Below are 25,681 nucleotides of genomic sequence, written 5' to 3' on the forward strand. Positions count from 1 at the left end.
TTCTCCACACTTGTAGCAGAAGTAGTCATCTCTTGTTCGGGCTGACTGATATCTTAACGCCGCGGGAACAGACTGGCATGGTTTTGGCCGCTGCTCTAGCACATGAGGTGAGTATTGAGTAGAACTGACACTCAGAACTGCCAACTGCTGCTGTAGGTGTTGGACCTGTTTCTTTAACTCTTGGACTTCTGAATCATCAGTTTTTTTTAGTTGTTTTCTTGAGTGGTTTTTCTTTGGTTTTAATCACTAATGATGAAGTAGAAACATCTTGGCCCTCAACCCCGCTTATTTGGGTTCTCAATTCTTGAAGCTCGGCCTTGAGTTCCTGGATAACAGACACACTGGCTCTTTCATCTTCGTGGAATAGTATGGCCTTAGCTTTTGCGGACATTCTGTGGCGAGCGGCTTCACTCTCCTCTGCCTCACGTATTTCCTTCAGCAGACTCAGAAAAGAAGGTGGGTGATTTTTTCTTTCTCTCAGCCTCAGTTGGAGCAACATCATGTCAGAATTCACAGCCCCTCTAATCAGCTGTTCCACTCGTACTTTATCGACCATACTGAGGGTCAGTCCATCTCGTTCCACGACTTTGCTGAGGGTCTTCTCCATCCTTCTCAGGAATTCAGATAAAGCCTCCCTGGTGCCCTGGCGCATAAGACGAAACTTAAAGTATAACTCCTCACCAGACTCAGATGATCCAAAGGTGCTCTCCAACGCTTCTAGATACTGTGAGGCACTAGCTTCAGGATCAGAGAATCTGACAGCTCTTACAATATCCATTGCAGGTCCCTTGAGGCTTTCCACAATTCTGCGTCGTTTTTCTTTTTCGGAGCAGTCACACTCAGTTATCAGCAGCCTGGCTTGATCAATCCAATTTTCCATATTCTCCTCACCCATGGGGGTTGGAACTACGGCTGAAAATGTGCGCAGGCGTCGGTATGTGTTGCTGTCACTTGAGTGCTTTACTGTCTTTTCCAGGACCTCACCCATGGCGCGTATGATTGACTCAGGGGAACTGTCAGTGGTACTGTGTGGAGAAATCAAAGCTTGTACCTCGCTGAGAGACTTTCCTTCTTCCATCAGGAACTTTGCAAACTTTTCTGTAAACCCTGCAGAAGCTGTGTCGGATGCAGATTCTGTGGTCTGGATTACTATGACTGACCAGGGCTCTTCCTTTTCTCCCCTTGACACTTCAGGAGGTATGCACTTTGGGTCAATGGCTTGTCTGCACTCACACAACACCAGCAAGTAATGTGAAGTGGGTCCTTCTCTCGTGTCCCTTACACGAACTCTTCCTAGAGCTTTTACTGCTTCCATCACCTCTTCAATTTCGGCCACTTCTGTGTGAACAGGTACGTTTAACAGCATTAAAGCATGAGTCTCATCAATGCTAGCATCTTTGCACCAGTTGGCCAACTCTGCTTGGAGACTGTGGTCTTTTGTTAGAGCCATAATAACACTTGATACACTTTTCAGTTACTTATAATGCAATTAATTCTTCTTTTTCTTCTTTCAGCAACTATACTGTGACTTGCCAGAGGGAGATCCCGGACGAGCCCCCACGTTATGTAGCGCCCCCTACCTGTCTTCCTTGTAACTAAGTAGGACAGCGCTCCAGATTCATGAACTAAATGCCTACAGGTGTTGAAGTTAGGCCCCTCGGAAGTCACAATGTATACTTTTCTTTTGGAAAGTTATGCAGAATTAAATCTATACGCACCTTAACTAACCAAGTCAACAGAAACACTTTTGAAAGAATAAAACACTTGTAGAAGTACCATAAAAAAGAAAGGATTTAATTGGAATAAAGTTATTAAATGTAAACTAGCTCAAAAAATGAATTTCAACATGTAAAGTATTCACACAATCACATTGCCATTAACTCTGACACAATTTAAACACCGAAGGGCAATATCTCAGGTGCCAGACCTACTGAAAGTAGTCTCTATGTCAAATACACTCAGTATAGGTTGACCCAATGACCTCAAAGGTATGAATACATACAATAACTCACACAGATTATACAAAATATACTCTGAATATTCACATCCTATTTTCAGTGCACTGAATAATACTAAATGAACCAATATTTAATGCTGTGGGCCCACACACACACACCAGTCATACACACAAACCACCCCGTTGCAGGCCTGAATCGTGGCTCGTGTTCGTGGTGGCCGGGAAACTGAAAAATGGCCCCTTCACTCTCCTGAGCACAAAACAAATCAAACCAAGATACCTCAATTCCACGTGCAACCACACAGCAATTCCGGAATCCTGTAGCAGGCCTCGCGCAGCTCCTCGTCCTCTCTCTCCCTCGTCAGCCGACGAAACCGCACCTCCCGCGCCGCCAGAGGAACCCCAAATAACGCGGGTATTTGGGGCGCTATCTGGTCCTCAAGATCTCCCTCGTTGTGGAGGAAACAACTGCGTTAACAGTCTTTAGTCTTGTCGTTATGACTGTGGCTTTAACTTATCAGTTCAGATGCGCCGATATGCGCATTGATAATTAAACAGCCTGTATTCGCGCCTGAACGGCAGATTAACAACACTGACAGACCGTAAAACACTCGCGGCGATCTCAAAAAAATAAACACAAATGAATTATACGTGCTTCACTCCCGATCTCCATTACAGTTCAAGATTTTTAAACTTGTAAATCAATCAAATCACTCTCTTACCGCAAGTCCGTCTCTCACATGCTCGGCCAGATTCGGCTCGAAGTCGTGCGTCTTCGGATGCGGAGCCGTGCGCTAAAAGCCGTGCACTGCACACCGCCAAGCAAAATGTGGCCTTGCACACCCAACGCGCATGACCGCCCACACCACAATGACGACATTTTTGCCGCGCGCACCCTCGCGCTCGTGCGTCCGCACATAAATAAGAGATGCTTTATTTTCAGTTTTATAGCTGATTGTCTTATTTTGTTTACATCTTACTTTACACACTTCAGGGCAGGCTGTTGCAGCTAGCTCAGGGGAGAGACTGTATGACACTAGGTGGTACAGCCTGAGCCTGAGACAATGCCTTCTGCATTTTTGTTTTGCTTTTCCCTCCATTGTACCGAACTCGTACCGAACCGTGATGTCTGAACTGAGGTATGAACCGAACCGTGACTTCTGTGTACCGTTCCACCCCTAGTATTAACATTAACATTTTTCATAACTCCATGTAGGACGTTTCTGTACATAAATGTAAGCACTATGGCAGTAGTAATGCAATATTTAGAAAATGTACTCTTGTACTCTTGGTACTCAAGTACTTTTAAAAACAAGTACTTCAGTACTTTTACTTAAGTAGACATCTGACTGTAGTACTTTTACTTGTACTTGAGTAAAATTTAGCAAGGGGTATCTGTACTTTTACTCAAGTAATGAAGCTGTGTACTCTGTCCGCCTCTGGTAATTACTCACCCTCATGTTGTTCCAACCCCGTAAGACCTTCGTTCATCTTCGGAACACAAATTAAGAAAAAATAAATAAATAAATGGAGGAGTGAGACAGCACTCAGTTTAATCAAAAATATCTTCATTTGTGTTACGAAGATGAACGAATGTCTTACGGGGTTGGAACAACATGAGGGAGAGTAATTACTGAAAGAGTTTTCATTTTTGGGTGAACTATCCCTTTAAGAAGCAGCTTCATCAGAGTCATCAGGAGCTGATACCAAGTGTGTAGCTGAAAGCTGTTGGTGTGTGAACTGGTAAGGTGCTCTGCAACTGAGTGGAATGCATCAATGTCGACCCTGTGTAGAGCTGACAAAGGTGGTCGTTTCTCAGCAGAGTTGAGATTTTGGAGCGTAGTTGTGGTCAGAGACAGATGGATCCTCCCATTGTGTGTCTGCATCACAGGTCTGGGGCCTGTGGCTGTGATCATCCTCACAGTTGTCCACTGCAACACTGACTCTCATCGATGTTCTATGGAAATAATAGAACCATAAACATCTTTACATTAGTACTTAAAATAGATTTAAATAGTACTTTTTAAATTAGATTTAAATTAGTACTTAAAATGTTGATTTAAATTAGTAGGCTACTTAAAATGAGAATTAATTCATTTATGATGGCACTCATACTTAGAACAGTGTGAAAAAGAAAGATGCATTAAAAACGAGACCGTATACACACAATCTCCTAACTCTATGTAGGTCAATATCAATATCTGAGTGAGAGATGTAGCTAGCTGGCCTCCTTACAGGAATAATGTGAGCTATTGTAAGACTGTAATGTACCATAATATATTGTACTATCGTGAATATTCATCCATTCTTTATTTCAGACCCTTAGGTCCATATCACAAAGTAAACGAAATATAAGAAATATGACATATAGGTGGCCAATGGTAATCATGCAAGATTCGTTGTATTTTGTGAACGGCTCGTTACTAATCTTAAATGTATAATCTATAATGTATATTCATAGAACGGACTTCATCTAACGTTAGGCTAACAAGCACATATATAGGTAAGTTAGGAAACAACAGTTAGGTAAGTTAGCTTACCTGAATCTGACAACCTGTTCAGCATCCGTCGGGACTTTTTTACCAGAACATCGTAGCCGAGTCTTTACTCGGGGTAAAGGTGTTCGTTCGTCAGTCTGCTCCCCGTCCATAAAATGGTACAAACACACATGACATAACACACGTGTTCTTCTTCTTAACACACATGGTACGAACACACAGCGCTTGGGTGAGCACTTCAAGTTTAGCGCCTTCCGCCATTGCCTCAGGTGCTCCTCGTGTAAATCGTAAAGTACACCACAACACTCCGATCGCTTTAGCCTACATAATTGTGTTCGTAACACCGTTGGTTAAATTGTTCTATCCTCTTAATCCAATTGTTATGTCAGCCCCTAACTGATCATATAATACTTAACATATTTTACCGTTACAACTATTGAATTACGCTAGAAACTAGCGTAGGTCCTTTCAGCCGGAAGTTGAAGTCCCGCTTAGCCGGAAGTAAGATGACAAAATGAGCGTAATGGCGTCGCCCTTGTTGTCATGGAAAATAAGGTGATATTCCTTGATTGAAATAATGGGTGTTTCTCAATATGCGTTCTTCAGCGATCTTGCGTCCTTGTGTTCTCGTTTTACGTCATCATAACCGTCGAAGTTCAGACCCAATTCTCAAGAACGCAAGTACAGAGGACGCATGAAAGAACCCAGATGTGTTCTTGATACCGAGGATGCATCGAATGCAGACTTGAGCTAGTACTCGCCTGGTGTCCCAGAAGTCATTGCGGCCGGTTCCGAGTTCGTTCTTCCAAGGAAGCTTGGCAAGACCGGTCTCCACGAGAACACAAGTCCGTTCTCTGCGTTCTTGGAATTGAGAAACAGCCAATGTTAGACCTTGATCTGAGTGTTACGTTTTGTTTTGCAGTCTCCCGCATACCACGTGATTAACTCAGGTCGTGCTGCTGTTTTTCATGATTAGGTTATTTTTGTTTTGTTTTTCGTGACTAGATCAGTCTCTTTGTTTCTCGTGAACGGATAGTTTACTTGATGATTGCCGTGTTTTGTTTTGTTTTGTTTTTCATTTCATGGTTTGGGTTATTTTTGTTATTTCCTTAATGAGGTTTGCTTGACCAGTGTGATTTGGGCCGTTGGCCGTGTGGTGTAATTAATTATATTATATCATATAATATCAGTAGTGTCTCCCTAACGGTCACCTGTTGAGACCAATAATTACTGATTTGGTCAATCTTTCTATTTGTGTCGGATGTGATTACTGTGATTATTTTGTATTTGTATCGTACCCACTAATCTTTCTTTTTTTTTTTTTTTTTTTTGTTTGAGTCAAGGCTGAGGGCGCCGAGGGGGAGGCTAGTCACCTGGGTGAACACATTTGCTGTGAGGTTGGAGCACCAGGGTTGAGCACCTCGACTTATTTTGTTTGCCGTGCACACATAAATGGTTGAGCGCACAGTTGTTTATAGCTAGCTTGCCACCCCTAAAGTAACTTTAGCCTTGTTCATATATATATATATATATACACTTACCTAAAGGATTATTAGGAACACCTATTCAATTTCTCATTAATGCAATTATCTAATCAACCAATCACATGGCAGTTGCTTCAATGCATTTAGGGGTGTCGTCCTGGTCAAGACAATCTCCTGAACTCCAAACTGAATGTCAGAATGGGAAAGAAAGGTGATTTAACCCTTTCACGCATAGTGGTCACTACAGTGGACAGCTATTAAAAATGCATTTTCTTGAATTTGCACGGGTTTTTATGGCAAAGTTGCACATCAATCTCTTCATTGGACCCTTGTGCATCATCCTATAAATTGCAATCAAGTGGCAAGCCTTTGTGTTTCGATTTTTCCCCCCTCCAAACTAAGATGGCCAAGGGTCAGTCAGACATGCCAAGTTGCTCCAGAATATCCACCCATTCCTTCGAATCTAGGAGACTCTTGGAGGTAAAAAAAAATATTGCAGCATCAAGCAATATCTAATGAGTCATATCACAGTAAAATTTTCCAAGTTTTGATTTTAGATTGAGAGAAAACTCTGATTAATCACATGTCCACTGTAGTGGACGTCATGCATCAACTGCTATATTTCAGCTACAATTCATAATTATAATGTGAATATTGTTTTTGAAATTTAAAACTTAAAAACTTAATCTGCAGTGACTTTTTCTACTGTAAATAAATGTATTTGTATTATTAGAAAGTAATTTTCATTGACATTGAAAAAAGTCATGTGATTACATAATATATGACACTTGTAATGCATTACTTTATTTGTTAGATCAAAAAGTAATCTGATTTCATAATGCACGTTATTGTAATGTGTTTTTTTACTCATAACATCAAAAAGTAATCTGATTACGTAATGCATGTTACTTGTAATGTGTTTCTTTACTCATAACATCAAAAAGTAATCTGATTACATAATGCATGTTACTTGTAATGCGTTTCCTTACTCATAACATCAAAAAGTAATCTGATTATGTAATATGCATTATTTTAATGCATTTCTTTACTCATAACATCACAAAGTAATCTGATTATGTAATGCATGTTACTTGTAATGCGTTTCTTTACTTGTTACATAAAAAAGTAATCTGATTAGGTAATGCACATTACTTGTAGTTAATTATTTTTTAGATCAAAAAGTAATCTGATTAGGTAATGCATGTTACTTGTAACACATTACTTTACTTGTAACATCAAAAAAGTAATCTGAATGGGTCATGCATGTTAGTTGTAGTGCGTTACCCCCAACACTGATCATTTCAGATGAGATTGAAAAAACTTATCGCTAGGTTTTCTCAGAGGAGGGCTATGATAGAAATGTGCATGTCCATCTTGAACATAATCAGAATTATCAGCTAATAAGGGTAAATCTCCATACTCTGGTGCACTGGAGGGAACATCTGAGTGGTTTCCACAGTTGTACCTTGACAGACTGTAGAAAAATCAGATGGAATCATGTCCTCATGTTCTGATATCAAAGATACGCCAAGTGCAACTTGTATGAAGTTGTATGAAGCCTTTGCAATATTTTGCATTTAGAATTTTTGTATATATTTTATAGTTTTCACATGATTTGATATAATTGTATTGATTAGTTCGTTAAATTCACATACTTTATGTGTTTGATTATTGTCTTATATTAAATCTAGTATATCTTAAGTTTAAACCAAATGCATGCTGTCCACTCAAGTGGACATCTGAAGATCTCTTTGAAAAATTTGTAAAAAAATAAAATAAAAATCAATTCTTGTTTTTCATGCCCTAAGAGCAATAAAAACACATAGGAAAAAAATCCTGACTGAGGATATCATAATTCATGCATGAAAGGGTTAAGCAATTTTGAGCGTGGCATGATTGTCGGTGCCAGGCGGGCCGGTCTGAGTATTTCACAATCTGCTCAGTTACTGGGATTTTCACGCACAACCATTTCTAGGGTTTACAAAGAATGGTGTGAAAAGGGAAAAACATCCAGTATGCGGCAGTCCTGTGGGCGAAAATGCCTTGTTGATGCTAGAGGTCAGAGGAGAATGGGCTGACTGATTCAAGCTGATAGAAGAGCAACTTTGACTGAAATAACCACTCGTTACAACCGAGGTATGCAGCAAAGCATTTGTGAAGCCACAATACGCACAACCTTAAGGCGGATGGGCTACAACAGCAGAAGACCCCACCGGGTACCACTCATCTCCACTACAAATAGGAAAAAGAGGCTACAATTTGCACGAGCTCACCAAAATTGGACAGTTGAAGACTGGAAAAATGTTGCCTGGTCTGATGAGTCTCGATTTCTGTTGAGACACTCAGATGGTAGAGTCAGAATTTGGCGTAAACAGAATGAGAACATGGATCCATCATGCCTTGTTACCACTGTGCAGGCTGGTGGTGGTGTAATGGTGTGGGGGATGTTTTCTTGGCACACTTTAGGCCCCTTAGTGCCAATTGGGCATCGTTTAAATGCCACGGCCTACCTGAGCATTGTTTCTGACCATGTCCATCCCTATCCCTTTATGACCACCATGTACCCATCCTCTGATGGCTACTTCCAGCAGAATAATGCACCATGTCACAAAGCTCGAATCATTTAAAATTGGTTTCTTGAACATGACAATGAGTTCACTGTACTAAAATGGCCCCCACAGTCACCAGATCTCAACCCAATAGAGCATCTTTGGGATGTGGTGGAACGGGAGCTTCGTGCCCTGGATGTGCATCCCACAAATCTCCATCAACTGCAAGATGCTATCCTTTCAATATGGGCCAACATTTCTAAAGAATGCTTTCAGCACCTTGTTGAATCAATGCCACGTAGAATTAAGGCAGTTCTGAAGGCGAAAGGGGGTCAAACACAGTATTAGTATGGTGTTCCTAATAATCCTTTAGGTGAGTGTATATATATATATATATTTTTAGCGCAATTTTCCTACGGACAAAATTGCGATTGTTAACTCATGATTTCTGTTCTGTCTGTGCGCACCAATCTTGCACTTCTATCTCCTCCTCAACCAGACCACCTAGAGACTTCGGGTTTTCTCGGCATTATGTTAAGGAAGGTCTAATCTCGGGAACGCACAAAAAAACAAAAACAAAAAAAAAACATAAAAAGATTTAGGCTACTATCTCTTAGTGTTGTGATCCCATGACGTCAGAAAATTGCGCTAAAACACTCACTGAGTTTTTATTACTTGTTTTTATTAATTCTTTATATATATATATACACTCACCTAAAGGATTATTAGGAACACCATACTAATACTGTGTTTGACCCCCTTTCGCCTTCAGAACTGCCTTAATTCTACGTGGCATTGATTCAACAAGGTGCTGAAAGCATTCTTTAGAAATGTTGGCCCATATTGATAGGATAGCATCTTGCAGTTGATGGAGATTTGTGGGATGCACATCCAGGGCACGAAGCTCCCGTTCCACCACATCCCAAAGATGCTCTATTGGGTTGAGATCTGGTGACTGTGGGGGCCATTTTAGTACAGTGAACTCATTGTCATGTTCAAGAAACCAATTTGAAATGACTCGAGCTTTGTGACATGGTGCATTATCCTGCTGGAAGTAGCCATCAGAGGATGGGTACAGGGTGGTCATAAAGGGATGGACATGGTCAGAAACAATGCTCAGGTAGGCCGTGGCATTTAAACGATGCCCAATTTAACACTAAGGGGCCTAAAGTGTGCCAAGAAAACATCCCCCACATCATTACACCACCACCACCAGCCTGCACAGTGGTAACGAGGCATGATGGATCCATGTTCTCATTCTGTTTATGCCAAATTCTGACTCTACCATCTGAATGTCTCAACAGAAATCGAGACTCATCAGACCAGGCAACATTTTTCCAGTCTTCAACTGTCCAATTTTGGTGAGCTCGTGCAAATTGTAGCCTCTTTTGCCTATTTGTAGTGGAGATGAGTGGTACCCGGTGGGGTCTTCTGCTGTTGTAGCCCATCCGCCTCAAGGTTGTGCGTGTTGTGGCTTCACAAATGCTTTGCTGCATACCTCGGTTGTAACGAGTGGTTATTTCAGTCAAAGTTGCTCTTCTATCAGCTTGAATCAGTCGGCCCATTCTCCTCTGACCTCTAGCATCAACAAGGCATTTTCGCCCACATACTGGATGTTTTTCCCTTTTCACACCATTCTTTGTAAACCCTAGAAATGGTTGTGCGTAAAAATCCCAGTAACTGAGCAGATTGTGAAATACTCAGACCGGCCCGTCTGGCACCAACAACCATGCCACGCTCAAAATTGCTTAAATCACCTTTCTTTCCAATTCTGACATTCAGTTTGGAGTTCAGGAGATTGTCTTGACCAGGACCACACCCCTAAATGCACTGAAGCAACTGCCATGTGATTGGTTGATTAGATAATTGCATTAATATGAAATTGAACAGGTATTCCTAATAATCCTTTAGGTGAGTGTATATATATATATATATATATATATATATATATATATATATATATATATATATATTATTTTGTGGAGACGATACATTTTGTTTGTTTTTTTGGTTGTGATGTTTTGTTTGATGTGATAACTTGCTTGGATCACGTATGCCCGGAGGAATGTTCTTTTAACATTGTCTTAGTATTGTTACAATAAACTTGCTAGTGATTTATACTATTTAAAGATACAAGCAGAATATTTTCCTCTCAAATAAAATTATTTATTTGTTTGCTGAATTACACGACTCTGACTTCTCTCTGCACCACCGAACCTGGGTTCCTTCTTTTATACAGGGTTCGTACACTTTTTCCAAGGTCAAATTCAAGCACTTTTCAAGCACTTTCCAGGTCCATTTTAAAGCTTTTTCCAGCACCTTACACTACCGTAAATTACATACCAATACATAGTTAAAATTATTATTTAGTGTTTTTATCACATCAAAAGAGATAAACAGCCAAATGTTTCATAATAGCACAGGGCTGCACGATATTGAAGAAAAATGAGATGCGATTACTCATTAAATAATGCGATATTCAATATGCGATACGATAATGCTTAAAATGTGTCAAATTAACTTAAATTATCTTTAAAATATCTTTAAAATGATATAACCTACACATACGTGTTTCACATTCTTTTTGTGATAAGAAAATATCCCTACAACTTCTGACAGTGAACATCAGTGTTTTACTGTAGCATAAGAAGTGTTATTTTAACATCACTGGGGTTCAGGTTATCCTACATTAGGTTTATTTAACAACAGAAACTGATTAATCAAATGTAAAAATAAACACTGCTTAGTTTTCACTGCATGAATTAAATATACTGATTCTTAAAGCTACAAAAGTTAGCCTATTCAGCCAAAAGCAGTGAGTGATTTTCTTTATCTTTTGTTCATGACCCCAGTTATTGCAAGCCGTTGCGATATGCAATTATGCATATTGTAATATATACATTTGCAATATTTCGATATATTGTGCAGCCCTAATATTTAAGCCAATCACAAGTTTTATTCTTCAAAATGTATCACTAAGTATATAGCCTAAAGCATATGAATAATATACTTTTCATTATATTAATGTCCAAATATTGCTTACCAGATAATGTGATTTATAGGCTGTAAAACTGAATAAATTTCAAATATGAAGACTTAGGATTTGAACAGAAATATTTGACAGGCCTTCCCGTTTTGGGACACATTCTTGATATAGACAAGGTTTGAACAATATCTGAGTGCACAGGCACCTGCCTGATAAATGCATTTCATTGCCAAGATGTCTTGGGCCAAGACATAACGTTATCTAATACATTTACTGGAATAGAGCAGTGTAAATATTGCATAGGGCCATCCTAAACCTTACAGTAAAGGCCCGTTCACACCAAGGACGATAACTATAAAGATAACGATAAAGATATAATTCTAAAAATCGTTCTCCATATTAAAGAATAACAGAGTTCACACCACAACTATAACGATAAAGATATGAGGAACGATATCGTTGGGATCACTTTCAGAACGATTTTTTTTCAGCTGTCAAACGATAAAACACTAACAGTCAATCAGAATCCATTCTAATTTAAAGGTCTCGCGCATTTAAAATGGGGCGCGCGTGTTTAGAATAAAAAGACCGTTATCGTTCGTTGGTGTGGACGCATATATATATCTTTATCGTTATCCTTATAGTTATTATCGTGCTTGGTGTGAACGGGCCTTAACAGTATACTAATGACACTGACTGATTTCAGTTCAGCAATCAACGACTGTTGTTATTGACCTGGGCTAACGTTTGCAGGTTAATTTGCACGTTACAGTTCTGTAATTTTGGCAATGTTCACTGCATATTCCACAAATGAACATAACGGACATGCAATACTTACATTACATTATCACACCAAGTACTCTGTCACTAATGTCCCTTTCAGATAGGACGCGGACCGCGCTGCGGTATGAAATGAAACCAATATATTTCAATGGCTTGCGCCGCGCGACTCGGACCAAAGCGGAGCTCAGCGAGCTCGCACGCCGCGGTCAAAGTTTAAAATAGTTCAACTGTTGCCGCTGAGTGGCCAATAAAAACGGTGCATCCAAACAACCGCGGAAATCAAAATGAAAACGCCGCCTACTTTTGCTCTGGCCAGCGTAACGCAAATCAATCTGTATCTGATTCTGAAGGGCTACATTTTTTTTCTCCATTTAATAAAGAACTATTTCGTCAGAAAGATATTTCTTGTGAAAGAAATACAGTTACAAATTCAAGCATTTTCAAGCATTTTATCCAAAATTCAAGCACTTTTCAAACCTTGAAAACACAACATCAAAATTCAAGCACTTTCAAGGATTTCAAGCACCCGTACGAACCCTGTTTATATTTCCTTGGGTGTAATTCCCAAGGTGGCGTAGTCAGGCTATCTGAATTGAGTTATATTACAAAAATACTGCTTCGGCCACATATGCGTACTGGGTCAATCAATCTCCAGGGTCATAGTGTTCACCCAGTAAAAGCTGTGTTGCAGGATTGTTGGGAACATCAGGAGTCTGTCTACTATAGCTTTGGGTGGATTGGGGATATTAAAGCTCAGAATGTAGGCCTGACACAATTTAAAGGGCACCTATTATGCCCCTTTTTAGAATATGTAATATTGGTCTTGGGTGTCCCCAGAATGCATTTGTGAAGTTTCAGCACAAAATACGCCACAGTTAATTTATTATAACCATTTGAAAATGTCATTTTTGGGGCCTGTTTTAAAAAGAGCTGTTTTGTCATGTACCACTTTAAATGTAAATGAGCTGCATATCCCCGCCCTGCTGCTGGACCCAGATGATGAAGAGAGTCCGGCACAGAATAAACACGAATGAGAATGGACTAAACGTCTCGGAATGGTTATTTGATATATTTATGTACTTACAAAGTTTTAATCGCGTCCCTTTTGCCATTATGGATGTGCAACACACACACACACACACACACACACACACACACACACGAACTGTGATAACGTTCGCGCAATTTTTTGAAACTACACACACACACACACACACACTACTGTGAAGTACAAACGAATTTTTTTAATTATTTATTAAGGGGAGGGAGATAGACGTTTATATAGCCTACTGTCTATGGAGATAGAGCAGACCTTAATTTATTTACATTTGTAAATGCTGCAAAAAAATGCCTACGTGACATAAAACTGTCTGACGTTGTTTGTTGAGACATCCTATGACGACGACAATAAATAGCTTTAGACGCATTTGTTGTTGAACTTGCTGACATCGATTGAAATGACTATTTGCTCAAAAATCATAAAATACACTTACTTTTTCTGGAGGTGACGTTGGATCGCGAATTAGGCAACGATCCACACTCTAGGATTAACTTTGACCCTCGTTAACAGTCAGTCAGAAAATGAATCTCGTATTTAGGAAGTTTAAGTGGTGCCTTTTCTTCATAAATAAAATCCATCCGCTGCGTTTTCAGTGGCTCTGATGTCAGTGAAGACTAGTATGTCCATTCTTACATCCCACAACACACTTCTTAGGAGACATTACCGGCTGTCGTTGAAACAATGGAGGATGCAGATCACCGAGGGCGGGGTCTATGCCAAAACCAGATGTCAATCAAATCACGTCGGTGGGGCTTAGCTCATTTCTACGTCACAGTGAGGGAAATCTAGAACAGGGCGTTCTGAGACAGTGCTTATGATTTATTGAGATAGTAAAAAAACTACTGGGTGGATTTTTATCATTCTAGGGTGATTTTGCTCACACACTGCCAACACACATTTATGTTCAAACACCATGTAAAAGTGAATTTTGCATAATAGGTGCCCTTTAAGTTCAGTTCGACTGTACCATGTTCATCTATACCTCCATGGTTGTTTGTTATGCCAGTGGTGGACTTGCAGCTACTTGCAGCTTTTTCAACTGGCATTGAAAAAGAAAAGTAGGGGTACCCCAGAATGGCTTGTTGTTCAAAATTATTTTGAGCAGTTTAAAGAGCACCTTGTACTGTATACTGATGGGTCTAAAGATCCTAACAATGGCAGAACAGGAGCGGCAGTGAGTATTCCACAATATAACATCAAAATTAAAAGAGGAACTTCTGATTATCTTGCAGTGTATACTGTTGAACTCACTGCCATTGCTTTAGCTCTTAATTGGCTGCTTATGAATTGCATTGGGGGCATAAACAGAGCTGTAGACAGTCCTCAGACAGTCAAGCTGCATTATTGAGCATAAAAACAGGAAAGTCATGCAGACTAGATCTATTATACAAAATGTACCATATATTGTTTCAGCTGCATAGTAAAGATGTTTGTGTTCAGTTTGTCTGGGTCCATGTAGGTGTTGATGGAAATGAAGAGGTGGATATTCTAGCTAAACAGGCCTTGAAATTGGATGTGGTTGACATCAGTGTCCCTTTGTGCAAAGCTGAAGGGAAATCTATTATTCAGAATAAAGTGATGTGGATGTGGCAAGAGCAGTGGGATAGTAATGACCCTGTCAGATATCTTTACTGTGTGCAAACCGCAAAGAAATGTGGGAGGGGGTAGGTCTAGGGATGGAAGCCGGAGAGAAGAGGCAGTGATGACACGTTTGAGGATTGGCCATTCAGGTCTCAATAGATCTTTGTTCCGTATAAGGAAACATCAGACAGGAGTCTGTGATTATTGTGGTCAGCCAGAAACAGCTGAACATGTCCTAATAGAGTGCAATAACTACATGGAAGAGCATAGTTGTTTAACATCAGTCCTATATAAAGAAGGAAAAGCGCTTACTTTAGTTAATCTCTTAGGAGATGTATCTAAAAGTGTTAAAAATCAAGTTATGAGGTTTCTCAAAAATACGGGGTTGTTTTACCGTATTTAATATGTACATATGATATTTATATCAAAGGTATAGATGCGCATAGGTGAATAATTCCCTCTGACTATTCTCGACGACCACACTCCTGTCCGGTAGGTGGCGGTAAATAAAAATTGGTTTGCCAACTGGGCTTCTATACTCTTTGCCGCCAGTTAAACTCTAAAAGAAGAAGAAGAAGAAGAAGTAAAAGTAAAAGTGAGTGAGCCACCACACAGACTACTTACATGTGGCTGCCACGATCCTTCAAATTTAAACTACATTTTTTACTCTGTTGTGTATGGTTTTTTTTTTTCGGCTTAGGTCCTTTACGTGTCTAATAGTAGGCTATCAGCTTACCAAGGGTTTGTTTTCGATAAATTCGACATTTACTCACAGAATTCAGAAGAGGAGCTAAATAGGTTTTACTGGTAAGTGTGATTCACTCTGAATTTATTTATTTATTGTTTACTTGAGGGAAAAGAATCCCAATTATAAGATAAAGTGTGATTATTGTTAGGCCTCAATGTGTAGCCTATATTTCGTCATTAGAAACTTGACATTCTTCGACACTTTCCCTAATCTATTATTTTGGGAGTTTTCAGATTGCAATATGTTTTCAAATAGCAATATTTTTGTAATATATTTTTGTAATATTTTCTTTCAAACTGAGCCTTGTCCAAATAAAGTGTAGTTGGGCTAGTACAGTACTTCCTTGTTTCATGAAGTCATTTAGGGGCTGTTTCTGGCCACTTCATGCGTTTTGTCAGATCGGATAGCTATTTGATTTATCAAAACGATTCCATTTACACCTGGTCACATAAATGTGTTTTTGCAAAACGGATTTAAATCCGATCTTCAATTCCCGCGCTATATGCAGATTTAATGGAGTGCACGTCACCGAAAGCAACAGATATGAGCTGTTGATGTGACATTTGAAGCGAGGCGTCGGAGCTTGTGTCGAGAAAAAAATGGGCGTGCCAGATGAAGCCGCGATTCGAGGCTTGTGTTGTTAACGTGAAAATCACGTGACTAATGACAAACGAGGCCTCGGTTTATGTGGATACGTCATCGGTACGGTCTGAGTGTCGCTTCCGGATAAAGGGGCTTCGAAACTCGCGCCATCTTGTGGGTGTTGCAGGAGTAGTAGAAGCAGTTGTAGTAGTGTCAGCGAGTCAGAGAGTTAGATAACTATCATTAGCCGCGTTTCCACTGTCGGGCCAGGGCCGGGCCAGGGCTTTAAACGGGCCGTGCCGGGCTAATAGCCTCGGGCCAATAGCACCGGGCCTGCGTTTCCACTGTCGGGCCAGAAGCTCCACAGCGCTTCACTAAAACACGCCCGTAACACGCCTCTCTGGAACAACGTCACACTAACCCATCCTTTCACCAACAAATGGAAGTTTTATCAGAAAACTAATCAGAAATCACTGGAAACAGCGTTGAAAACAAACACGATAAAAGCGGCCGTTTGCTATAGCATTTTTTTTTATTTGTTTACTTGAATATTAAAAACCCAAGCATCGATGTTTTACCACAGATTTACAATAAAAAGTGATACATTGATAATAATGAATTAATTTATGTCAAAATTGCACATTAGTCACTCAGAAATAAATTACCGTTAGGTCTATTTCACAAAAGAAAGAGGACACACTTACTTTTTCAGTCGCGTCTGTTTCTTTATCATATTTACATCACATTTAGAAAAAAATGATAATTTCTACAACTTTATGCCACGACCTGAGGAGCTTTAGCAATCTCTCGACTCCCATACAGATATTTCAGTCAGAGAAACAGAGGAAGCTCCCGAAAAAAAAAATTACTTTATTTTATGATAGTCCGGTTTAAAGAGACGAGACGTAGGCTATGACAGATAAAATAAAAACATGACTGTCATAGCCTTTTAAGATTGGTCTGATTTCTTCAAGCGTTCGCTATGTTTTTTTTTATATGCGTATCTTCAAGCGTTTACTATGTTTACTATGGTAACGGTTAGCGCGCATAGTCTTTTGCATCACAAACAGAAGGCATTCAAACATGAACGCGAGTTAAATTATTTTATTTTTAAGTCTTTAATGCTGACAGAATCATCCGGCGCTGGTAAACTCCTCTTCTGTTGGTAACCACTCCTCTAGCCCGAGCTGGCCCGCTTTGGCCCAAGGTATTCGACGGGCCAGAAATCCTGGCCGTTGGCCTCGAGTAAGCCCCGATCCAGCCCCGGAAGTGACAGTGGAAACGCGACTGGCCCTGGCACGCACTAGCACGGCCCGGCCCTGGCCCGACAGTGGAAACGCGGCTAATGTCATTGTCTTATTGTTTCATATATGTGTTAGGGCTGTATATTATTACATTATTTCATTTCATTTCATTTCATTTATTATACAGGAAAAGTTAAAAGTAACAGTTAAGTCACCGTCAAACGGGCCTGGCTCAGTTTAATCAACTGGTTTACAGCAGGTTCCTGTTCTGCAGCAACATAAAACAATGAACAAGCTCAGTACATTTTTACAAGACATAGACATAGACTGAACAGAGTACCGACCAATATAACAGTAAAATACATGAAGGCAAATCTATAAACAAATTAGTGTGTGCAAGTATGACTATCCCGGAGAAATAGTTTATATGTTTTTTAAAAAAGTATGATAGAAGATAATGTTCGAATGTGATAGGGAATGTCATTCCACATTTTGGTGTAAGTATAAAAAAAGGATCTCTTACCAAAATTATTTTTATAAGACGGGACTGGGATAAGTTCCTGAGAGACTGACCTAGTGAGACGTTGTGGTCTCATCTTGTGTGTCGGAAGAAGCTCTGTGAGTGCTGTTTAGAATCTGAGAGTAAAATGTAATGGCATGACAGTTTACATAGTTCTGGAAAGTCAAAGCTTTTGTTAGGGCATTGCAATGATGAGACCATCTTGGGAGGTTACTATGAATCTTGAGTGCTCTATAGTATAGTCGTGCTATCGGTTCGGTGATTTCTTTTGTAGTGAGAGACCATATTGGCAAACAATAAGACATTGTTGAGAACACAATAGCATGTAGATAAGTTTCAGAGATTGAGGAAGAGAGATACGACCTTATCTTATTATAAACATAGAGTTTCTGATTCAGCTTTTTTGTTAATTTGGAAATATGCTCTTGGTATGTGAGATGCGAGTCCAATAGAACACCAAGATAGTTATAGGTCTTTGTGATAACAAGATTTTGGTTTGCAAATTTGATACAATCATTAAAAGAAAAACATTTTCTGGGTGAGTGAAAATACATACATTCAGTTTTTTTTACATTAATGGTCAGATGGTTCTTTTTCAACCAGTCATGTAAGAGATGAAGGTCAGATGATAATTTGGAGTTTATGACAGTAGGATTTGAGTCAGAAAGAAAAATAACAGTATCATCCTCATACAATAAGCATTTTGAATGTCTGCAGACTCGTGAGAAATCATTGATGTATAAAAGAAAAAGTAGGGGTCCAAGAATGCTGCCTTGAGGCACGCCCATATTACAGCCTAATGGCTGCGATAGGACATGGTTAAAATTGACTGTCTGCGATCTGTTTGTCAGATATGAGGAAAGCATTTCAATCACTGATGGAGACAGTTCAAACGAGTGGAGTTTGTTCAGCAATATCTGATGGTTCACTGTTTCAAATGCTTTACGAAAGTCAATAAAAATAGCTCCCGTGATGTGACCTTTATTAAGAGAGTCACGTAATTGTTCAGTGAAGAGAAGTAGTGCTGACATAGTTGATCTCTTAGCACGAAAACCGTGTTGACAGTCACTGAGCAAGTTATTGGATTCAAGGTATGCACTTAGCTGGTTATGCAGAACTTTTTCCAGTAATTTAGACATTGCTGGTAGTATTGCAATTGGTCTGTAGTTTGAGACAAGAGTGCGATCATCAGATTTAAAAATTGGAATAACTTGTGCTGCTTTCCACTCAATAGGAAAAATGGAAAGCCTGATACAAAGATTGGTTAAATGTAAAAACAGAGGTATCAGGCTATTAGCATGAGTCATTAAAAATATGGTGTTTAAACCGTATATATCATGGGCATGATAATTTTTTAACATATGTAGTACTTGTATCACCTCATTCTGTGTTATCTCAGAAAAAGAGAACTGGTCAGATGTTGAGTAGAGAACTGGTGAAGGCAAGGAGGGAGTAGCAAAATCCATAGCTAATTCTCTAACTGATGATACAAAATAATCATTAAAAGCACATGCAATTTTTTCTGAGTCAGAGATCAGAGTACCCCGTAGAGAAATTTGAGTGTTAGCATTATTTTTCTTTTCAGATTCTTTTTCACCAGTAATGGCCTTAAGAGTCTGCCATAGTGTCTTTGGGTTATTAGCAGACTGAGTAATTTGCTGTTTAAAATAGACCGCCTTAGCTTTACGCAGCTCAAGAGTACTTTTATTTCTAATTTGTATAAAATTATTTTTAGTCTCAGGTGTTCGATTTAATCTATATAATTTAAGAAGAGTGCCCTTCAGTTTAAGGAGTTGAAATAATCCAGTGTTCATCCAAGGTAATTTATTTTTCCTTGGACGAACCTTGCTAGTTGTAGTATACTTATTCTGTATTTTCTGTAGTTTAGAATGAAACTGTGTTAGGATTTGTTCAGGATCTTGTAATGACAGCTCATCATTCCAGTCAGTAGCACTAAGATCGGCATTAAATTGTGGTAATTTTGAGGTTGGTATTTTAGGAGCAGAGTGAAGAGCATGAGCTTTTTTGGGTTTTAAAATTCGTCTAACTGCGTAAATTAGTGAATGATCTGAAATAGCCACCTCTATAACACCCGACATTGTATATTTTGAGGGCTGATTTGTAAGAATGAGATCCAGAATGGAACTGCGGGTTTTGCTAACTCTCGTTGGTTCCTTGATTAGTTGATACAATCCAAGTTTCAATGCAGTAGCTTTCAAAGATTTTGATGAGTTATCATCCCAGTCAAGGTTGATATCACCTAGAATTACAAGCTCTTTTGTTGTAACAGATTTAATTAGATCAGAAAGCTGAGATAGGTAAAAACTTTCACTCACATTAGGTGGCTTGTAGGTGAGAATGATGGTAATTGCGTGTTGCGGAGTACAATGGGCTGCGAGGTCTCGGTGGTTCAGGAAGCCTCATTTTGCCATCACTAATGAGCTGCATTTTATTGATCATCAGCTAAAATTTCAAAATCAAAGACCGCAATAAGAGAGAGCAGTAACAGCCCTGGTAAGATCATTTCGTTTCTTTACTTTTAATGACGATGATTGTGTGTTAAGCGTCTGTGACTTACTTTCACTTTGATTTGCGTTAGTTTGCACGTTGGCTTAGATTCTCGAGGTGGGTCGGACATCCGGGAGTTGTACTCCCATAATGCACTGTGCGCGCATAGGGCTTCTATACTCTTTGACCGCAACGCACGTCGATTCAGGCGAAAGGTAAAACAAACAAGCGCCCGCCATTAAAGGTTGTATAAGTGATTTCAGGCCCAAAAATATTTTTATCACATTCATCTAATCTTTCCTAACGATCCGCTAGCTGCCCGCCCCATAAGCATGCCGTCAAAAAAACGCGTCTCTGTAGGCAGCCTAGGCTCTGAGATCTGCACACAAAAACAATTGGTTTCACCAACCACTCCAAACCAAAACAAATAGTGTTCCAACCAATTACCGACAGGGGGAGGGTGTTGTGAGGTTTTGTGCTCGTGCACGGCTGCACGCGAAGTCAAAGCTGAAGAAGAAGCTGGCTCAAGACCTCACAACACCCTCCCCGTCGGTGATTGGTTGGAACACTATTTGTTTTGGTTTTGAGTATTTGGCTAAACCATTTGTTTTTGTGTGCAGATCTCAGAGCCTAGGTTGCCTACAGAGACGCGTTTTTTTGGGCCTGAAATCACTGATACCACCTTTAAGCAACACGAAACGGAAGACAAACGAGCACCGAGCTCATTTCCTTTGGTTGCAAATCATGCCGAAAAACTGTTGTGTTGTTGGTTGCACCAACAACAGCCTAAAAATGAGTGACCTCTCCTTTTATTTGATTCCTAGCGAGGCAACTGACCCAGAAAGGAGAGAGAAATGGCTCCAGGCGATTGGAAGGCTTCTGTGCCTGTAACTTACATTTTGTATTTGTATCCTGTGACCAGTGGTAGAAATTAACGAAGTAAAAAGTACCAATTATAGGTACAGCTTTTTCTGTTGTTGGACCTAAATCGTGGAATGAGCTGCCCCTGTGTATTAGACTGTCCGATTCACTTTCTGTTTTTAAGTGTCGCCTTAAGACACACTTGTTCTCTTTGGCTTTTATTTCATTATAAAGTGTTGATTTTTTGCTGTAAATAGTGTGTTTATCTGCCACTGCCTTGTACTTTCTTATTGTATTTTTTTATTGTCTGTATTGTACAGCACTTTGGTCAACCATGTTGTTGTTTTTAATAGTGCTTTATAAATAAACTGGATTGCATTGGATACTTTTACTTTACTCAAGTACATTTTATGATTAATAATTTTACTTAACTACAGTTTAGAGCCTGTATCTGTACTTTCTACTTCATTACATTTTTAAAATTGGGTATTTTCTAAGTGACCTCTGGTTTAGTCCCAGTTTAGACCTGGTTTAGACTTAGTTTAGTCCTGATTTAGTGGTGCACCCATTTAGACCTTGTTTAGACCTGGTTTTAGTCCTGGTTTGATTCAAAGGATTAAAAACAAAATCCTGCACAATAATCTCTTAAGAAATACTTTTACTTATATTCAATAACTCCGTATCAGAGCCATGAACACTTTAAATAATAAAATAATACTCTATGTAAACAACACCTGAATTACATTTGAACAAATCAAGAGACTGTCTATATACAGATAAGACATTCTGTAATAGAAGAAGATCTGTGTTCATATAGCGCCTTTCACACACATGTAGCTAGTCACAAAGCGCTTTACATGAGTGTTTTATTACATTCACTTCTCACCACCGACATACATTCGCATACACAGATATCATTAATCATTAATACAAAGTAGTCTGTTAGTATCCATAACTGACATAATCCACAGCAAAACTTCTGTGAATAGATACCTTTTTGATTTGCCTCGGGCTTTGCCTTCGGTTTGTTTTACCCTTCAAACATGGCGGCGGCTTGTTGCTACGCAGGTCACATGATTTGTGACGTAACGCCGACCAAGAGAATGCTCATGTGATGCGTGTTCCAGTAGCGTTGTCATATCTGGCTATAACATTACATATAGCCTATAACACACTCTCACACGTTTATTTTTGTAGCCTTTTTGGGAGGAGTACAATTTAGATATATGGTTTCAACAGCCAGATGCATTTACACTTGTCTAGTTTAGTCTGGAATGTGGCCTAGACCACCTCCTGAAGTGGTTTGAGCGATCGGATTCAAATGCGTTTCGGAGGGCATTTACACCTGGTCTTTTCACGATCGGATAGCTATCCGATCTGAGAAAACCCATGAAGTGGCCAGGTGTAAACAGCCCCTTACAAATGAAGTTTTAAATTAGTTTTGCATTTCATGGCTTTCAGTAGGCTGTGCCTACAGTAGTAATAAACTACTTCTGCACTGAATAACTAAATAAGATTGGTTTAAATAGCTTATATTTCTCTAAAACTTCATAGTCCATTATACCAGATATCGTCTGGTAAACTGTAAACCACTTTTTTGTTGTTGTTGTTCAGGTCATAACCCGTATGCTTTGAAATGATGTATTGCAATTCACTTTGAGTTTTACGTGTTTACATTAATAAAACAGATGTGGATTTTATTTTACTGGATTTTTAGAACCTTTGTGTGTGTTTTTTTTTGTGTGTTTTTTTATTTTTTACAAATCACCACTCTTTTCAGTTTCATTGTATCTTACAGCATGTATTAAAATAACTGCTCTTTGCCATTGTGTGCTGTACACAACCATCCATTATTACATAAGAGTAATCTCTTTTTTTCTGTGTATCAAAGGGCGAAACCAGATGAAGCACCCCAGCACTGTAATAAGGACAAGCAATCAGATGATGGATCGAACGATTGTGTTCAAGATTGAACCTAGTTGTATAGGAGAGAAGTATGACAATTTAGATGGATATGTGGTGTGCTTTTTGTATAGGGCCTAATAAATAAAAATAATTATTTGTCAACTGATCTTGCATAGTTTGCTTGTCTCTTGTAGACTGTTAAACCTGTTTTCACTCCCATTCTGTTTTCTCTCCAATTCTCCCAAGTTTAAGATCAAATGACACTACAACTCTATATAACCTGTACTCTGGCCTCATCTATGCATTATTGTCTTAAAGACTCTGAGTTTTAAAGCTGCACTTTGTAAGTTTTGGCCCTCTAGGAGTTGAAGCATAACACCATTGTTTTGGTAATTACGTGAGTTTGACTTCAGTGCTGCAATTTCTGCATACATAAATCTGTAGCTTTGAGGTGTGCCTGTTTGGCCATGCAGGTGATCATCATATCAGAGTGAATGTAACTAACAACATTTACATCCAGCCCTCCCTCTCCAAAGAAAAAGGAAAATATGAATATGCTTTTAATTAACACGTTGCAAAATCTGTGAAGTATGTCCCGACATCTCTAATATATTATAATTATTACCATATAAAAGCGCTCAAGTTAAGGCAAAAACGCAGTTTGGAATTAAGGAGGTTTTGTCGATTTCTTACAAAACAAAATGTACATGGTGTCGCTTTAAATCCCAGACAAATGTTAGTTTGAATAGATGTTGTTGTTGTTTTTTATGTAGAGGATTTGTAGAAAATTCAGTAATATTTATGTTTGCATTTATGGACTTAACATATTATTATTAATTTTTACAAGACACTTTTGTCTCCTTGTACCAAAGGGCGAGACCAGACGAAGCACCCTCTCCAGCACTCTCACTCCTGTCTGTAAAGAGTGAACAGTCACTGGATATACCCATTGCCTTCAACAGTGGAGCGCAAAGTTACATGGGAGAGAAGTATGAAAACTTACACTGTCGGGGGATTAAAGTCAGCATTCTTGCTGTACTGTGCCTGTTTTTATAGCATATCTCTTGTGCATTTACTAGGGATGTCCTGATACCACTTTTTCACTTCCGATACGATACCGATGCCGCAGCTTTGGCTATTTGCCGATACCGATATCAATCCGATATTTTTATTTTATTCTTGAACTAATACTACTACTAATAAAATATATGGAAGCACTTTGCTCAATTATCCACATAAAAACATCTTACTCAAATGGAGAACAAATACTTCTCCAGTATATAGTCCACGGTGCCACCCTTTATTCAAAAGACCTTGAGATATGTCTGGTAGGCTAATTGTACCTGAATGAATTTAAAGCTACACTGTGTAATTTTTTTTGTTTATTCTTAGCAAAAAACACTTAGTTCTTTCAAAAATATATGTGCTTATTAATGTATATTTACTTCTTTCAAGTAATAAAGTATTCTCGTAAGTTTATAATCTGCCATTGAAAGTACATACGGGTGAGGGGTTCGAATGCCGGTCGTCGCCATGTTGCCCCTCCATCTTGAAACTACATTAGCTAAAGAGGGACATACCTGTAAATTCAAGCTTTGCCTTTTGCGTTTTTCACTCAGTGACACCGTGACGAATGCGAGGGGGAGATTACTCCCGAGCTCGCGAGTCGCGACTGCCGGCAGATCTGAAAGATGGTGTGTGCGTGTGCGTACTCACATTTGATTTTGAAAGAGAGAATTAAAACGTCAACGCGACATGCAAATCAGCAAGACCAAAGTCAATATTGGAGTAATTTTTCCCAGATGGAAAGAGCTCATGAGGAGCAAAGATTTTAAAACGGACGCCGAAGTTGCCTGCTTTCTTCTCGACAGGTAATTCAGCCTATTTGTGAAAATTTGAAGTTTTATAGTTGCTTGTCTAACCATAGCATGGTTGTGCTTGTGCATAACGCCAGAACGACCTCTAGTAAACCTTGCGTTATTTTTCCTCGCGTCAATGGTGAAAAGTATTGTTTACCTTGTAACATAAATCTGTGCTGCGACGGATCACAGGTGATGAATAGTTTTAAAGGCGCAATTTTTTAAGCTATATAAAAAAAGGACACTGTAAATTTTAGTTATTTTTAATTGCTTTTACTTTTAACACACTGTAACGTTAGCCTAATCTGATTATGCTGGGATAGCCGATTCCAAGGGTGACGTTTACCTCCTGACATCTGTCCTGTAGTTTTATTCATTTTAGACGTATTATTGTTTATTATTGTCATGGACAAAGTCGATAACTGGAAGCCATGTTAATCTTGGAATAATTCGGCCACCGTAGGAGTTAAAACGTCCTCGGAATTGAAAGGAACAGAAACTAATATTCACTGGGTAGTCATATACAATTTCACCGCTAGAGGGGGGAAAAAATCAC

The 25,681-nt window shown here is 39.2% G+C and overlaps 3 protein-coding genes across 3 annotated transcripts in view; 1 reads left to right on the top strand and 2 right to left on the bottom strand.

The window, feature by feature from the left end:
• The window catches only part of LOC307166773 (uncharacterized protein), a 419,028-nt gene that overhangs the window by 182,671 nt on the left and 210,676 nt on the right, over nt 1-25,681 (bottom strand). The gene's annotated exons all lie outside the window — the stretch shown is intronic.
• The window catches only part of LOC307166774 (uncharacterized protein), a 125,102-nt gene that overhangs the window by 41,548 nt on the left and 57,873 nt on the right, over nt 1-25,681 (bottom strand). The gene's annotated exons all lie outside the window — the stretch shown is intronic.
• The window catches only part of LOC307166775 (uncharacterized protein), a 34,930-nt gene continuing 24,708 nt past the window's right edge, over nt 15,460-25,681 (top strand). The window contains exons 1-3 of the mRNA XM_079885412.1: nt 15,460-15,705; nt 23,253-23,355; nt 24,139-24,255. Of these exons, the coding sequence (XP_079741538.1) occupies nt 23,264-23,355; nt 24,139-24,255 (209 nt within the window). The 5' untranslated portion in view covers nt 15,460-15,705; nt 23,253-23,263. The remainder of the gene's footprint in view (nt 15,706-23,252; nt 23,356-24,138; nt 24,256-25,681) is intronic.

Source organism: Squalius cephalus (genome assembly GCF_949319135.1).
Source record: "Squalius cephalus genome assembly, chromosome: 11".
Classification (NCBI taxonomy): domain Eukaryota; kingdom Metazoa; phylum Chordata; class Actinopteri; order Cypriniformes; family Leuciscidae; genus Squalius; species Squalius cephalus.